Genomic DNA, 18,297 nt, shown 5'->3' with positions numbered 1-18,297 from the left:
AGTTTGGGAACCTCTGCACTATGGTATCATATAATTAGTGTTTTCTTTTTTAAGTAAAAAGTACAAAACACTACCCTATATTTTCAAAGAATACATAGTAAGCATCTAATTGTATTTTTAAAGATCTGAAATGATACACAATAAACATAACAGGGAGAAAACAGGAATTTAGAAGGAAATTCCTGGAAACAGGAAATCCTGTTACTCAAAGGAAACCATGACTTCTGTTTCATCTGTGATGTTTTAACTTATACTTTTCACATGTATTCACCCATTACATGAATAATTAAAATTCAATTTTTAAAAAAGGAAGCAAAGCTCTACTCAGAGGATAAAGGTGAATTTTTATGTAGTTCAGACTCAAGACAACGAATTTCATATATAACAGGCAGATGCCAAGTCCAGCTAAGCCACCAGCTCTGCGTTCAAATCCCAGTTCTGCCATTGACTAGTGATGTGACCTCCAGCGTGTTTCTTCCTGTTTCCCCACTTACAGCACCATTGTGAGGTTTAAGTAGGTTAATGCATTAAAGCAGTCCTTAGAACAGAGCTTAGAGCCTAGTTAAAGCTCAAACACCAGCTGTTCCCATCTTCTTTGCATTCACTCAGACACTCTCAAGTTGGTGCAATGGCTCCTCTTGGTGAGCCCACCTCTTTCCCTCTCTACCTCTCACACTCCCATCCCATCTGCCTTCTGCTCTACATGAAAGGTAATTCTCCTCCCCTTTTTCCTTCTTCCTTTTAGAGTTGTGAGTTGGGCAATGAATTCAAGTCTGTACGACACCAACAACTCCTGCTGTTACTATACGTACAGATGGATTACACGCCAGTGAGAAAGAAACAACCAGGATGCTGTGTGCTTAGTAATTAGATCTGAGGCTCAGAACATTTACTGCATTGCTATTTTCCTTTCAGTTGCTACTTGGAATATATGGTAGTTGTTTTTTTTGTTTTGTTTTGTTTTGTGTTTTGTTTTGTTTTAAGTCTGTTTCCTTACTGGAAACGGAAATTCCCTAAGAGAGGTAGAAAGAAAAGCCTGCCAACCAAATATCTGAATTTGCAGCTGGTTTACTATAACTGAAACCTTCATTTCCTCAACTTTCATTTAGAATAGGAATTCCAAAGACTAAAGAAGCTAAAATCTGGGCGCCTGGGTGGCTCAGTCGTTAAGCGTCTGCCTTCGGCTCAGGTCATGATCCCAGGGTCCCACATCGGGCTCCCTGTTCAGCGGTGAAGCCTGCTTTTCCCTCTCCCACTCCCCCTGCTTGTGTTCCCTCTCTCGCTGTGTCTCTGTCTCTGTCAAATAAATAAATAATAAAAAAATAAAAATCTTAAAAAAGAAGCTAAAATCCAATGAGCGATTCTACCTAATGAGCTTATAGGAAGTAAGATGAACCAGAGGAGGCATGCCCTGATCTGTTTTCTCCCTGTTATGTTTATAACATGATCTGAAAGTCTTAGGAAGGTGTCTGCAGAGAACCTGGCAGGGCTCTGCCCAATTCCCCCTGGATGCCCTTTTCCCCTTAGTTATACAGCAGAGTAATCATTTTGGGGAAGGCTGCCTCAGAATGCAGGATGGAGAATGAGCCTCCCCCACTCACCTCTTAACTGTCAGGTTAAGAGGTGACAGGTGTGGGAGGATAAATACCTCTGCTCTCTCGCCCCTTGGCCAGGACAACTCTAAAGCAGGACCTACACTCTTCCAGAAATCCTCTGTGGCTTTCAGCCCAAATTACCCTCTGTACAACTTTGCTCAACATCACACACTTGCGTGACCTCCTTCCCTTCCCTGCCCCAATCCCCCCAAGCTCCTGAAAGCCTTTTTCCTGGGAACACTTCCTAATAAAACTGGAATTTTTATCTCCAAATCCACTTCTGGGTACCAGAGCCAAGACGGCCTCCCTAACTCCCCACCAAAAACTGCCCTCCCCCCATGGTATTTAAAATCCTTCCCTTGGAGGTTTTATTCCTTTTGCCGTGGGCTTGAACCCCAGTAACCTGCATATCCCCCTCTGGGAGGTCCCAATTTAAGAGAGTTTTCAGTCTGGACAATCTAGCCTGACCATTTCAAGCCACTTCTTAGAACAAATTTATTTTGATTGATAGCAGCTTGAAGCAAAGAGGAGAAGGTGAATGAAGCCTCACAAAGAGGGTGAAAAGCAGAGCTCTGACTAACCCCTCTATGCCCTGATTCCCTTCTCCGTGGTCTTGGGGGTGGGGCAGATTCCAGAACCCCAAAGATTACTTCAGCTCTCACATTCCACATTGTATGAACCTGAAGTATGAAAACATTACTAACAATTGCTTCTTTTTAAATTTTGCTAGGCCCAGCTATACTTAGCCCTAAGAGATCATTTTTCTCGACCCCATCATAGAAATGGTGCATTTCTTTTGTACTTTCCAATTTTGGCTTGTTTGGTGGGGGGGGGGGGGGGGAAGGTGGGTGTGTGAGGTGGTGATTTGCAACGAAGTAGATTGATTTTTTAATTTGGCAGCTGCTGAGCCGGGTTGGGGGGGGAACACTCCCCAAAGTAAACAATATAACATACTTGGTTATCTTCAAATGTTGGGCTTCTTTTGAAATTGATTCAGCCTATGATTACAGAATAAATTACACACCTCTCTGTTATGTTTCTCAAAACACCCGGTGCCCAAACCAGAATGATCTATGGCCCAGAGAAATGTGTTAAATAATGAACGGGGCTTTAAACAATGAATACACCTCCCAGACAGGAGATGGTTTTTCCCCTCAGAAGTAACCAGACCCACAATCTGACCAATTCCCATCCTAGCCCTGAAAAGATGGCCTGATTCTCACATCTCACCTGGACAAAGCCCCAGAGTAACTCCATCTCCCTGCATTATCTAGCCAATTTATGCCATTTCTAGACCCTCTGGCCTCTGCAGAGGAAAGAAGAATACCATCCAAATGAATGCAACCTAACAGTGTTCTGGATCATCCAGTTAGAGCGAGGCCCTAGCTAGTTAGCTACCAGTAACCAATGGTTTTCACTCCAGTTTCAGTGAAATCTACAACCCAATGGCAACAACAGCAGAAATATCTATAGGCCAGGCACACTCCCAAGTTCTTGTCCTTCTGGCAGTCAACCCATGCAAGAAAACCTTCACTGTTTCAGTGCAATATTTTTATTCCTTCAACCATAACTGCTCCTGCATTCTGGGTTCTTGGGGATAAGCAAAACAGAAGTAACAGCTGGGAAAAGAAACACCTAAGAAACAGAGGTGGAAACAGGAAGTCTAAGAAAGCATAAGCACCACTTTTTTTTTCCTGAAAAGGAATATAAATATATTTATATATATATAAATATTTATATTTATAAATATAAATATTTAAGGTTTTGTGGCCCATATGGTCTGTCAGGACTACTCAACTCTGCCACTGGAACACAAAAGCAGCCAGGGACAACACATAAATGAATAGAAATAGCTGTGTCCCCATAAAATGTTATTTACTAAACCAATGGGGCCATCCTAACACCCATGTGCCAAGCCCTGCTCTACATCCAAGAAATCCTTAATGTACACTTAAAGATAAAACCAGTAGTCGTCTGAAAATGCAATAGAGGTTGTAAAAACACTAAGTGCTGTTCATTTTCAAATACACTAAGACACCAAAATGCAGTTATAGAAGAAATGATGGGCTTCCCTCAAGCCTGTTACAAAGGAATTTACCACTATGTAACATTTGCTGTCCAAGCCATAGAAATTTCATATCATCACCAAACTGTTGTAAGGTCAAAGATTGTCTAGCTGCCAGAACCACAAACCTTTCAAACTCTTTAAAGCCTGTAGCAAAAGATCCATTACATGTTGATAATATGGACTAATGCACTTAAATAACAATCTTATGGCATAGTTATTATTATTATTATTATTATTAGCATCCCATTTTACAGATAAAGTAAATGAGGTTAAGGAGGCTGCTCAAAGTCATACAACCAGCAAGATGCAGGGCCAGGATTTAGCCTGATCTTCCTGGCATCAAAGCTCTTAGCACCTGAGCAATAACGTCCTCCATACTCCTTCCTTCTTGATGTTTGACACTGCAGCCTGTTCTCCTTATATTAAGTCTACAGCTACCCTTGCTTCCAGAAGGTCTCTCTTGCCTCATTCTTTTCTTTCTGCTCTGTATGTTCCTGGTCATTCCCCTGTGCTGGCTTCACCTTCTGGACATCATTTTTTTTTTTTTTTTTAAAAAGGATACTCTTTAGCTTTCAGTTTCTCCTCTTATTTTAGATTCTTTCCCTCAGCTCTGCAGTCTATGCTCAGGGCTTTATGGTTGTGAAAATCTCATGGGCTCCAAAATCTCCATCTGTGGCCTAAACCTCTTCATTAAGCTTCAGATGCATATTCCCAACTGTAGACTGAACATCTCTACCTCAACATCTCATAGGTATCCCAAACTCAACATATCCAAAACTTACCACTTCTCCCCAAAACCCTTTTTGTACAGTTTATTTGGTAAGTGGTTCTACCTGTACTTGGTGTCCAAAGAGGCCCTGTATGAAGCCCAAACACCCAGCTGAACAGGCCATGTGGAGAGGCCCTGAAACCACATGCAGAGCGAGGGTGTCCCCAAGACCCACCTTCCAGCCATCTCATTAAGGTTCCAGGCATATGAATGAAAACATCTTGGACCCTCTGAGCACCACATGCCCCCAGAATAGACCAGCCATTAGCTGAATACCACTGAGGGAGCCCAGTCAACACCACATGGAACAGAAGAATCACCTCACTGAGCCCTGCTCAAGTATCTGAGCCAAAAAATCCTGGCATATGATAAAATTGTGTTCATTTAAGCCCCTGAGTGTTTGAGGAAACTTGTTACACAGCAATAGATAACTAGAACTCTTACTCCTTATTATGAACTGAATGTGTGTCCCCCAGCACCCACCAAATTCACATGTTGAAGCCCTGCCCCCCAACGTGATAGTATTTGGAAGTGGGACCTTTGAAGGTAATAAGGTTTAGAAGAAGTCATGATGGTGGAACCCCATGATGGGATTAGTGTCCTTATAAGATGAGGAAGAGAGACCAGAGCACCCACATGCTCTCTCTCTCCCCCCACCATGTGTGGACACAGGGAAAAGGCAGCCCTCTGCAAGCCCAGAAGAGAGTTCTCACCAGGAACCAACTCTGTCGGCATCTTGAACTTGAACTTCCCAGGCTCTAGAACTGTGAGAATTAAGTGTCCTGCATAAGCAGGTGTTTTCTTATAGCAGCCCAAGCTGACTAAGACACTCCCCATTATCACTCTCCATGGATAGAACACAATTACAATTGAAACTTTACACAACATTTGCTTGAGCATGCATGAAAAAGAAAAGTCTGCTCCAACTATCAGTCCTTATCAATACTGCTTTTATGTCTCCAAGTTATACATCATCTTTACATTCTAGTCTTCTTCTCAGCTTGTCTCTAGAGCTATTTGAAACTTCCAAACCTGCTGATCTCCTGTCAGCTCTGATGTCCTTGCCTGCTGGAAGCCTCCAGTGAGTGCTTCTCTGTCTAATGATGGAAATTAAACTTTATCAATCTAATTAATTCCTGCCCTCATCTGAACCAAGCCCAGGAGCTTGCTACCACCAAGGAGGAAGACTGTCTTACCATGGATATCTTCCTGCTTTTTTCCTAACTCAGGTAAGGATAAAATGGCATTTTTCACCACACTTATTCCTATGTCTGTCTATTGGCCCAAACAAGATAACCAGTTCATGTGCTTGCTCCTCCCTCCAATAAAATTAGGACATCCCAGTTACCCAAGTGACTTAAAGATTGCACCCTGTCATTATCAGGAATCTTCATCCCTTCCAAGGAATGGAAATCAGGTGTAGACAGAGCCAATTATGAGCAATCATTTTAGTTAAACACCAAGTTCTGCTTTCTGCTGAAGGAATATGACAATTTCCCCAAACCTGTCAAGTTAATACCTTGGGCCACAATTGAACCACAAAATACCCAGTTTTCAAGCTGTTAAGATACTGTTGTGTTCCTTATAATTTGAGTACGCTAAGTCCTTTCCCATAAAGCCAAGTTACTTGCCCATACCTCCTCCCCAGACAGGCATCCAAGTAGTCTTGATTTTTTAATACCCCTGGGACTTTAAAAACAAAAGTGGACTCATTAAGCAGACACATTCATGACCAGTGACCTAAAGCAGCAGTACAATCCTTCTCTTCAGTGCAGGGCTGTCCTAAATCTTAGGTACCACTCTTGATCTTAGGTACAAGCATCTGTGAAGCAATTGTCCCCAAGAGCAGGAAGCAGCCTTTCAAAGGCAGGAGCAGCTGGTGGGACATAATGCTTTCTGGCTTCCTGGCACCAGCCCCAGAGTGAAACCTAAAATCATTGTGATTCTTTTTTATTCCATTCCATGTCCTCCCCAAAGGTACTTCTAGAAAAAGCAAACTGCTCTAACATAGAAAAGGTCTTTTCCTTTTATTAATAAAACTCACTGATAAGTTCACTAGTTCTTTCTGGCTACCAACATAAAACCCCAGGGCTGTAATTCTATCTGGGGGAAGGAGGCATCAGGGTTCAGCATGTCCTTGCATTTATGATTTTCCAGGTCAGACTATCAGAAAATGGTCCAGTGGCCACATGACATACAATGCCCAAACACAAGGGTGTTTGAGGCGATTGCCCCAGAGGGGTTGATTTCCAAAGTGAATTTGTCTTTGGGTAAGAGTCAGACGGTCTTTAAGTTAGAAAAGACAATGATACTGATGTAGGTAGGTTAAACAGATGCTTAGAAATAGGGAAGTTAAAATCAAAAGCACTGGGTCCAATCTGCCTGCAGACTATAAACCAACACCTACAATCTAGTCCTGGTATAATTCCTCCTCTAACTGGGCTGGCTGGGGGTTTGGGAGTAGGGAGAGTACAGGGGGTACCTAAGGCACAGGGGGTGACTTCCCATTAGCTGGGTGTGGGAAAGGGGAAAAGGCAGAAGGGAAATCCAGGAGAGTGGACATCCTAAACCATCATAGAAAACAGAATTAGGGGAGGTGCCTGGCTGGCTCAGTCAGAAGAGCATAGGCCTCAGGATGCCTGGGTGGCTCAGTTGGTTGAGTGACTGCCTTCAGCTCAGGTCATGATCCTGGAGTCCCGGGATCGAGTCCCGCATCGGGCTCCCTGCTCAGCAGGGAGTCTGCTTCTCCCTCTGACCCTCCTCCCTCATGTGCGCTCTCTCTCTCTCATTCTCAATCTCTCAAATAAATAAATTTAAAAAAAAATCTTAAAAAAGAAGAGCATAGGCCTCTTGATCTCAGGGTTGTGAATTCAATCCCCACGTCGGGTAGAAATTACTAAAAAACAAAAATAAATAAACTTAAAAAAATAAATAAAATAGAATTATGAAATCCAGCTCATTATTCCAAAACCTCATCTTCCCAAAGAGAAGTTACCCAAACACCTGAGAAGCAGTGGAAAGAATATGTTACATTTAAGAAAAAATACTTGGACTTAAGCCAAGTATTACCTTTACCTTCTGGAATTATCCCTTCTAAGACTTCTAAACTTACAGTCCGAGCTTTCTCTTTCAGTAAAATGAGAGGAATACCACCCAGCCTTTCCCTAATCTCAGGCACGAAGATTATATGAGTTCTTAAGAATATGGCAGAAACTCGAGTGAAGCCGAGCAGCCCAGGTTTCCAGCCAGGCCCCTTTTCCAGCTGGGCCCCAGCATGGCTGCCCCTAGGGCTGCAGGTCGGAAGCCTCCGTGTTCTCATTTCCCTGACAGCCCCGGCTCCTGTGCTCTCCTTCCCCTCCCCAGGCCACGCCAGCAGACATGTTTGCCAAGGCCTTTCGGGTCAAGTCCAACACAGCCATCAAGGGGTCGGACAGGATAAAGCTTCGGGCTGATGTGACCACTGCTTTCCCCACTCTTGGAACAGATCAGGTCTCTGCCTTAGTGCCTGGAAAGGAAGAGCTCAACATGGTGAAGTTGTATGCTCACAGAGGGGATGCAGTGACTGTGTACGTGTGTGGTGGTAACGCCATCCTATTTGAACTGGAGAAAAATCTATATCCGACAGTATACAACTTGTGGTCGTATCCTGACCTTCTCCTAACGTTCACAACATGGCCTCTGGTGCTTGAAAAACTGGTCGGGGGAGCAGGTCCTGCTGAGATAATTTACGAAATTATTCTTCATGTCAAAAGATAGTTGTTTAAGGAAATCCAGGGGGCCCATAGCAAGAAAATAACTAGCCTCTTTACTTAGGAAAAGGAAAAACATACAGGCAATATAATCCATAACTAAATGATTGACAATTTCAGGACTGGAATGGTTCATTCTGACTAACTGAACTGTTTCTCTAGCTACTTCTGACTGTTAGAGCTGCAGGCTTTAAAGAACTGTTCACCTGCAGATGCTCATAGAGATCTATCAGAATATATTCAGGTTCTGTATAAACTATATAGAGTAAGGAAAACATTCAAAGAATTTTGAAAAGCAATACATTTAGCCCATTTAAAAATTGGAATAATATTATAACCACACCAGGTAAAGAAATATTTTAAAATGAGAAAAGTGCCGCCTGTACTTAGGAGCAGCACGGGAAATAGTTTAATTCCTTCCATTTCCAAAAGTGGATTTATTTTTATAATTACACTGATAGTTTTAATTTTGCTTCAAAATGTATGTAACATATTTGACACTTAATATTACACACTAATATAAGAGTTGTGTATCTTTGTGTTACTAAGAATATTTTCACATTTTATATCTCTCCCACTTTGTTTCAGCCAACTCAGTCAAAGCAATAAACATTTTTCAGTGTTAAAAAAAAAAAAGAATATGGTAGAAACTTGAGGGGATTTTTACTGACCAGTGTTCAATCTGCCCCTCCCTACATCAAATTTTAAAACTAATGGAAATTCTGAACCCTTGCCACTAAAATAGCAAAAGATCGTCATCATTTACTGACTCAGTCCTCATCACAGAGCATATGGGGCATGAGGCATCTTGTCAAACATATGGTGTTCCAAATGTAATAGTGCTAAATATTTAATATTCCACAATGGTTTACTGTAAATCAAGTTGTGAAGAGTTGTAGGCAAACCACCAACTCCCACAGCAAAGGTAAGTTCCACTTCAGCTTTTCTAACTAAATTTTCTGTTGATTAGCTTTCTATCCAAATGATCCACTGGTTTTAGTTTCCACTGAGAAAAAGTACACGACCTGGTAAAACTACCAATGCTGGTCAATTCATCTCTGCTTAAAACTCCCATATCAGCATATCTTTGTGCCTCTGAGCCCATTCTTCTAATTATCCAAGGCTCATACCTGTCTCCTCAAAGATCATAACAATGGCCATCCTGCCTTTAAAAGCAGTTTTGAACATTTCTAGATTTTAGACTTCCTATCCATGGTTGAATTTCTTCATATGATTGCCTCACCTAGACCAAGCCAATGCATAATAATTATAAGACTCAATAAAAATAACCTATACCATGTACTCGGTATATACCATTTGTTAAACTTTATCTTGAATTCCCGTATCAACCCTACAGGTAGGTACTGTTATCTGTTTTAACCATCAGGACAGGGACTCAGAAAAGCTCAATAACTTGGTCAAGATCACACAGCTTACTGACCAGCAGAGGTGGGATTTAATGCACATCTTTCTGAGTACAAAGTCCATGTGGTTTCGTGTAGTAACTACTCTGCAACCCAAGTGAAAGCTACACTCCCAATGAATCCTCAGAATCAAAAGTCTAGAAAAGGCTATGATGCAGGGTGGGAAATGATTCAAGCAATCCTGTAAGCAATTTAGTGGATACATCAGATAAGACAGTTTTGTTTGGAGTGCGGCCCACATTTCTTCCACTAATCCACTACCCAAATCTAGACATTAGAAATTAAGCTTAACCAAGTCAAAATATAAAGAACAAAGAAGCACATCAACCTAAACACTTTTTAACTTAAATAATTTTAAACATATGACTAAGGTATAAATATAACCACCCCCTCCCCCTAATGTTAGCATCTTCCGTAACCACAGTACAATTATTGAAATTAAGAAACTAATACTAATACAATGCTATTAACTGAATTACAGACTTAATCTGGAGTGTATCAGTTTTCCCACTGTCAGAGTTTTCTCTTCCAGAATCCAATCCAGAATCCCACATGGCCTTAGTTGATATGTCTCTCTAATCTATGAGAGTTCCACAGTCTTTCCTTGTCTTTCAGGACCTCAATACTTTTGAAGAATATAGTTAAGTTGTTTTGGAGAATGTCTCTCACTTCAGGCTCTCCTACATTTCCTCAAGATTTGAATGAAGTGAAGCATTATTGGGAAGAATACCACAGGGATGACGTGCCCTCCTCAATGCAGGATAATCAGGGGGTACGTGATATTGGAATGTCTTCTCCCTGGTGATAACCTTGATGGCTTAGTTAAAGTGGTGCCTGCCAGGTTTCACCACTATAAAGTTAGTCTTTCTCCCTTTGTAATCAAAAGATATGGGGGGCGGGGAGGAGTACTTTGAGACTATACAGATATCTTGTTTCTCCTCAAACTTCTGCCCACTAATTTTAGCATTCATCAATGAATCTTGTATACAACAATCATTGTGTACAATCATCTCTCATTCCTTCTACACTTATTAACTGGAATTCATCTGTAAGGAAGAGCCATCTCTTCTCCCCCTTTTATTTATTTATTCAATTACTTATATCCATATGGCTCATGGATATTTTACTTTATGGATTATAATCCAATGCTATTGTTATTTCTCTTTTGTCCCTCTAATTTTCCATTTTTGGCCACTGGCAGTTCTTTCTGGTTGGCTCTGTGTCATTCTAGTGACCTTTTATCTTCCGAGCAGTTCCTTACTTTCTGGCATGAAAACATGCTCCAGGCTCATCTTGTGATGTCCCTGACTCTGCCCTAGAATCAGACACATTTTCAAGGACCTTGTTCCTTTTATTAGAAAAGGATATTTAGAAACCAAGATCTAGGGGGTAGGTGTGCTCATTGCTACTGTAGTGTCATTGCTTCTAGGCCATCTCAGAAAATAGAACTGGAACTATATACGTACACATACTAGCCCACATGCACACCCGCACATCTATATTTCTGTCTATGTATATATTTTTTGAAAAACCATGAGTTCATACCAACATCTGATTCCAATTCTAAAGAATTCTCTTAATAGGTTATCTAATATCTTCCCAATGAGTCAAAAGAAATAAAAACAGCTTATGCATTAAAGTGGTTTCCAGATATTATCTCGGCTAAGGGTCAGCAAACATGGCTAGTTGCCTATTTATAAAATACTTTTACTAGAAAAAAGTTTTATTAGAACACAGCTATGTCCATTAATTTAGGTATAGTCTATGGCCACTTTCCACTAGAATAAAATAATTGAAAAATTATGACAGAGGTTGTACGGGTCACAAAGTGAAAATATTTTCTATCTGGTCCTTTACAGAAAAGGTCTACAAATCCCTGGTCTAGGTTAGGTTTCAAATTTTCACTTGGGAGATGGGTGGAAAGAATGTGGGTTCAGATATCATTCTTCCACCATTAATTACTAGCCATGTAGCCTTAGACAAGCCACTGACCCTCCGTACCTCAGTTTTCCCCTTCCTTACAGTGTTGTAGAGAAGACTAGAGACCATGACAGAATTCCTGGCATATGACAGATGCTCAACTAATGGTAGCTAGAATTACTTCTGAAGGTTGCTTGTTTAGAGTTTAGGATGGGATTTTGCACAAAAAGAATCTACAGTCAGTGGTAGTTAGATGACTAATATAGTCCACAGAGTCTGACCCACAGGGAACTCAATACTCCCTCCATCACTTACTAGCTGTGAGACCTTGGGCAGATATTCTCTCTCCAAAAAAGGGTAATATCTTCATAAGCCACAAGAAGCTATATCTATGAATATCTTTATGCCATGGTCCCCAACATCAGCCTGAAGACCAAAGCTGGGATGGCTGCATTAAAAGTAGAATCAGGATGTGCTAAAATACATGTTCCTGGTCCTAGCCCCAAGGATTCTGATTCAGGAGGTCCAGAAGAGGGTCTACGATCAGCATTGTTAGTAAACTCCTAAGGTGATTTTGTTGCAGGGCCAGGTCTGGGAACAACTATGAACAGTAGAAAATGTCACATGAATCCCCTGTGTGACCTCATGTCATTCCTACATCCTCACTAGTATCCTGCTACCTCCCTCTCACTCAGGTAAATGTTTGGACTATTAGAGAGTTCCTGCAAGTGCTATAGGAAAGCAAAATCTCTTTCTGAGCCACCGCATGGTATGTGTTTAAAGAAGATTAGGCCCTACTGGACTGAAGCTAAGTACGATTCCCCAGCTTTCAGAACAAAATCTAAACTGTTCCTTAAACAGCCTGCTCCTTTACAAGAATACACTCTGTAAGCCTCTCATTGTATATGCAACTAAGAACCAAGTGGGACTGTGGAGAGGGAAGAGGGGAGAGAAAGATGACCAGGGACACCAACAGGAGGAAGACAAATTAAAGGCGGCAGAGTGGACTTGTTCCCCCCGCCCCAGTCCCAGAGCACCCACAGCTGACCCTTTCACACACACTGCCCTGCTTGGCTGTGGCGAAGGCTAAGAAGCAGAGATCAGAGCAGGTACAGGGCATCCTAATCCATAGTTGGGACCCACAGCAGGGTTACAGGAATGGGAAACCCCAGGTGGTGGGAGCTGGGATGGAGATTCCTGGGACCTTCAGGATGTGAGGGACATATATCACTGAATCCAAATATGTCATGAATATATATATATATGTATATATATACATATATATATATGTGTGTATGCTGGTACAGAACCCAACTCAAAAGGCAAGACTCCTCTGCTCACTCTTACAAAAATCAACAGATACCAACAAGGGCAGGTATATCCAGGAACAAGGATATAATGAGGGTTGTCAAATTTACCAGTGTTCAAAGAGCAGCTTTCAAACTATCTTAACCTTTCATCTGCCAAGAGCTTTTTTTTAATTGAAATGAAATTCACATAACATAAAACTAACCATTTCAAAGTGTACAACTGGTATTTAAGACATTCACAATGTCATATAAGCACCACCTATATCAAGTTCCAAACATTTTCATGACCCGAGAAGAAAATTTTGTACGTATTAAGCAGTCTCTCCTGTTCCCCTTTCTACCAATAGTTTTTTAGAGTGAGAGGTGGATTTTCTCCAAAGTGAGATTTTATGTAGTCACTGTTTGAACCCACTGTTTGTCAAAGCTTCTCAAAGACACAGGAACTGGGTGGGAGCAGCTTTCTGGAAAGGTCTAAGGTAAGTTTTCCCTTCTCCTGCCCTACCCAGTCCAGTGGGAACAGTGCCAAACTCTTACAAACACACAAACACACACAAACACACACACACACACACACACACACACCCTGCGCCAGTCAATTTCAAGTGGTCAATGACCATGAGAACAAGAATACATCATGATTGCTCTGACAGGAACCTCTCTGGTCACCCACAGTGTGAGTCACTCCCCCAAATGGATCCAGACAGAGGTTGGCTCTTACCCGCTGCTTCTCTGGGTCCACATAACGAATGCCAAAATAGTCCTTCTCCAGCAAGCTGTAGTAGTTGCAGATGTGGTCAATAAGAAACTGCCCTTTGGTCTCCCTCTGCAAAAGAAGCACATTTAAGTTTCAGCCAGAGCTCATCTTGTACATTCATGTCTAAAATGTGCCACATTCACCCCACAGGTCTGCATTTAGAGAAATGGATTAGCTCACTCCAGTCCCTGGAGCAGGGACTTCTAAACTCTTAACTACAACCCACAGTGAGAAATACATTTTTACCCTGTGAACCATTACACACACACACACACACACACACACACACACACACACACACACAGCCAAAGGAACACTAAAAAGAAAGCCAAAGAGATACCAAACAACACCCTGCATAGATGCAGCGTACTCTAATATGTTCTATTTTATTCTGTTATGGGCCATTTAACTTTTCTAAAGCTATTTATGATTCAGAACACTGATTTAACAACTCAATACCTAGTGGAGAACCACCATTCACAAACCCACATATAATTCCACATACAGTGCACCTGAATGTTTGCCGTAATTGCTCAGCAGGTATTCACTCATTCAGTCTTCATAACGATCCTATGAGGAAGGTCCCCAATTTACATCTAAAGAAACAGAAGCACCGAGCCTCGGTGGCCTGCCCAAAGTCACACAAGCTGTATAGAGCAAGGTAGCATTTGACCCAGGCCACCTGGCTATAGAATCAGGGCTCCTACCACACTATTTTATCTCCCCAGAGACTAGTGAGTGCACTGCAACTCTGCTAGAAGGCCGAATCTGGATGCTATGGGACTACAGTGAATGGTGTTAGACGGAACACCCTGCCTCCCACTGGGAAAGGTGGAAAACCTGCTGCTTTGGGCCTCAAAGCCAGTGCATCACATCCTTAAGGGACGTGGAGATGGTGGGGGTGGAGGGAGGACAGGCTGGGATAGGCCCAGGTGACCTTAGGCAAACTCCCCAGCTATTTCACATGGGTAAAATGAGTCAGTTAGATTATTTTTCCTTCTAAAATTCTGTGAGAGATTTGTCAGCCAAATCTGATTAAGACGAATACCGTTCGTCAAAACCCTGTTGAAGCAAGGACTCTTCCAAGCCTTCATCAAGATATTTGATAAGATTAATTTCTGCTTCAATCAAAGTTGCTGACAGACCCATGGAATATTTTAGGGGGGGAATGTGACCTATAAAAATAAATGAAGAAATTAGAGACACTAAGTGAGCCACTCCTCCAATCCACTAAAAATAATTTTGGAAGATGAGTTTGATCTATGTTACATGATTATCTTTTCATTAGAAACTACTAACATCAGCTCAGAAAGCTGATGAAAAAGCCACTCACTGGCCTGGGATGTACTGCACTGAATAAAGGATGGGGGCATATAAGCACATATTGTGATATGAAGCCCCGATTCTCCTGAAATCACATTGAGTTTAATTTTGAATAAACTTTGAGCCTTTACTTCCTTTACTGAAACCATCTCATGTAGCTCAAAAGGGACAAAGCATCAAAATGGAATTTGTTTTCAGATTTCTCTAATTGCTTTTAACCCTGGAAGCTCAAATGACGAACTATATCTGATGCCCACAATATAATCAATGGATTTAGTTCCTTTTACAGATTTACTCTCTAATGCATCCATAGTTAAGAAGTTGCTGAAGAATCAAATCACTGAACATAACATGAGAGTCTGTCATTCTGTGATTGGATTGCCAAGCTCTCTGCATTAGGATTTACTATGTTGGACTGCCCCCCCCCATATGCGAGACACACAAGATATGTGGGTCAAAGCAATACTTTGTAATGATGCGGGACTGAGCAGAACTTGATTGTGCCTGACAGCTAGCATTTTGCCCTGAAGATGTACTTAAAAGCACAACAAAGATTTTTTTTTAAATGATTAAACACATCAACCAATACATACAACTCTCTCATATTACATAAGACCCTTGAGAAAAGAAAACGCCACTATAGACACTGTGTTGAGTGGAATACACAAGTGGGGATGAAACAGAAATCGGTATCTTCCACAAAAGCAGGTGGGGTCAGTTCCCATGCTTTCCAGGCCCCTGTTCCTAAAAGCTCTGCCCACAAACCAGCAATATCGCAGAACAGTGGCCTCAGCATCACCCAGGAGGGAGCTTGTTGCAAACACAGAATCTTGGGCACAGCTCCAGACCAACTGAACCTAATTTGCATTTCAGCAAGATCCCCTGGTTATTCACATGTTCATTCATTTTGAGAAGCATGGGTCTAGGGGAATTTCCCCCATGTGTGAGAAGTGCAAACATTGTACCTGGTTGCAGACGTCAACAGGCGGGGGAAAAAAGCCCATTTTCACAATGGAGAATTGTCTATGCCTCAACTCACAAAAATTAAAGTGTTTTCCAATCTCAGGAACAAAAATGGTCCCTGTGCCTAGGGGCTGCCAGCCAGCCTCGTCATCTTGAGATGCTCTGTGTCGCTGCTTCATGCCAAGAAAGCCAGCTTACAGCCTCACGTTCTGCTCTGCCTGGAAATCTGGACCAAGTTCTTAAGGCATTTAACTTCCTATTATCACTTCTGTGCACAAAGCCCAGTTCTTATGTTAAATAAAAGACCACCTGGGCCCAGGCCCAAGGGTCAGAAGAGCTCATTCAGGGTCAGGTACATGAGGGGGTCCAGCTGCCAGTTCCACACACCTCATGGCAGGGGAGGGCCTTGGGGTGAACACTAGTTCTGCTCCCAACTCCCACTCCTGGAACTCTGTTGAACTGACTCAAATCCTCCACTTGCTTCCTCCTGAGCTTCCTGAGAGTAGAAGCCACTGTTCACCACCCTGCCTGGCACACTGGAAGTTATGGAGTGAATAAACGAGGCCTTGCTTTTTCTCATGGAAAATCTGGGGTCTGGGAACAGACGGTGAGCCTTTGGAGGACACTAAAGTCCCCGGGGAGATGGAGATTCCACAGACATAGTGGAATTAGCCAACTTTCACCCAAATCCTTCAATGTCTATGTGGAGATGTAGTTATCGAAGATTTCAAGTATAAGGACTTCAATTCTTAATGTCAAATTTTTTATTTTCCCACAAGACAACAGTTGTCCTTTCAATACTGACTGAATGGGGGAGGGTGATTCAAACAGTGAATATAAATTCTTTAGAGCTATTGCCTAAGTCATGTTTTATCACAAAAGTAGCACATAAGAAAAACATTAGGACATAAGTGTGTGATCTGTGCCTCAAGAAAGTGCCTTAAGTATAGACTTTGGTTGCTGTCTCTAAATGAGGTTATGCAGTAGGTCTCAGAAATGCACTGACAGCAATGAACAAAGAATGTGTTCGCCACACGTTTAAACATATGTCCCAATACTACTGGTCCTCACCACCTAGAACACACTGTGGATTGATTTACAAATACTGTACTAAAATAGCATGAATACAATTTTTTCAACTGTAATTTTTTTTAATATGTTAAAAATCTAAACCAACGCTAGTCAAAATATGGTCTATAGACTGTGAGGGAATGTCAACTCTTTGTTACCAGTCTTCCATGAAACAAGTGTGGAAATTAAGAGTATTCTATTTTCATTGGGTGAGTTTTGGGAAGGGAGATTTGTTTTGTTTTTTTTAAACACATGTTAGTCCAAAACAGATTGAGGGAACAAAATCTAGTACTGGTGTCTCACCATCAAGAGTTTGAGATGGTCAGATATAAACCACCACCAGGTTCTGGGTGCTTTGGGGATTTCTTTACTCTAGGAGCCTTAACTATGTAAAGGGGACTGAGTCCTCTTGCCACCTTCTCTGCCCATTTTCTGCTAATTATTGGGGTGTGTGTGTGTGTGTGTGTGTGTATACCTGAATTTCTTACAATAATCCCACATTCTCTCAGGGCCCTCTCCCATAGGTTGGAAAAGAACCTAATTTTTGTAATCACAAACTAGCTTACTTTTCAAAAAACCTACCTCTCCTCCCCACCCTAAAGTATGTACTGGAAAGAAAGAATAGGCAAATATGTTAGAGTTCTGTTTCCACCACTTACCACTTGGCTGACATTAAGCAAGTCATGAAATCTGACACTAAATTTATTCTAGTAAAAAAAATAATGGGGAGGAGGAGCAAGATGGCCGAAGAGTAGGACACCTAAATTTCATCTGGTCGCAGGAATGCAGCTAGATAGGTATCAAACCATTCTGAACACCTACAAACTCAACAGGAGATCGAAGAAAAGAGTAGCAGCAACTCTCTGAACAGAAAAGCGACCACTTTCTGGAACGTCTCTTCTGATATGTTTGGTACATATTTTTCTGGGGTTGTTGTTACCCTGTTAGCATTTTGTTCTCTCATTCATCTGTTCTCCTCTGGACAAAATGACAAGACAGAAAAACTCACCTCAAAAAAAAAAAAGAACAAGAGGCAGTACTGACTGCCAGGGACCTAATCAATACGGACATTAGTAAGATGTCGGAACTAGAGTTCAGAATGACGATTATAAAGATACTAGCTGGGCTTGAAAAAAGCATGGAATATACTAGAGAAACCCTTTCTGGAGAAATAAAAGAACTAAAATCGAAATAAAAAAGGCTACTAATGAAGCGTAATAAAAAATGGAGGCTCTGCTGGGATAAATGAGGCAGAAGAGAGAATTAGTGATAGAGAAGACCAAATGATGGAGAATAAGGAAGGTGAGAAAAAGAGATAAATAACTACTGGATCATGAGGGCAGACTTCGAG

General features: G+C 41.6%; 1 protein-coding gene across 3 annotated transcripts in view; it reads right to left on the bottom strand.

Moving 5' to 3' along the window:
* Window positions 1-18,297, bottom strand: part of FRMD3 (FERM domain containing 3) — a 299,838-nt gene that overhangs the window by 140,765 nt on the left and 140,776 nt on the right. For all 3 annotated transcript variants that reach the window (XM_027616659.2, XM_027616657.2, XM_027616658.2), the window contains exon 2: window positions 13,554-13,658. In XM_027616659.2, coding sequence (XP_027472460.2) covers window positions 13,554-13,658 — 105 coding nt within the window. The remainder of the gene's footprint in view (window positions 1-13,553; window positions 13,659-18,297) is intronic.

Source organism: Zalophus californianus, chromosome 13, assembly GCF_009762305.2.
Source record: "Zalophus californianus isolate mZalCal1 chromosome 13, mZalCal1.pri.v2, whole genome shotgun sequence".
In the NCBI taxonomy this organism is placed as follows: domain Eukaryota; kingdom Metazoa; phylum Chordata; class Mammalia; order Carnivora; family Otariidae; genus Zalophus; species Zalophus californianus.
This window is presented reverse-complemented; position numbering and strand designations above follow the sequence as displayed.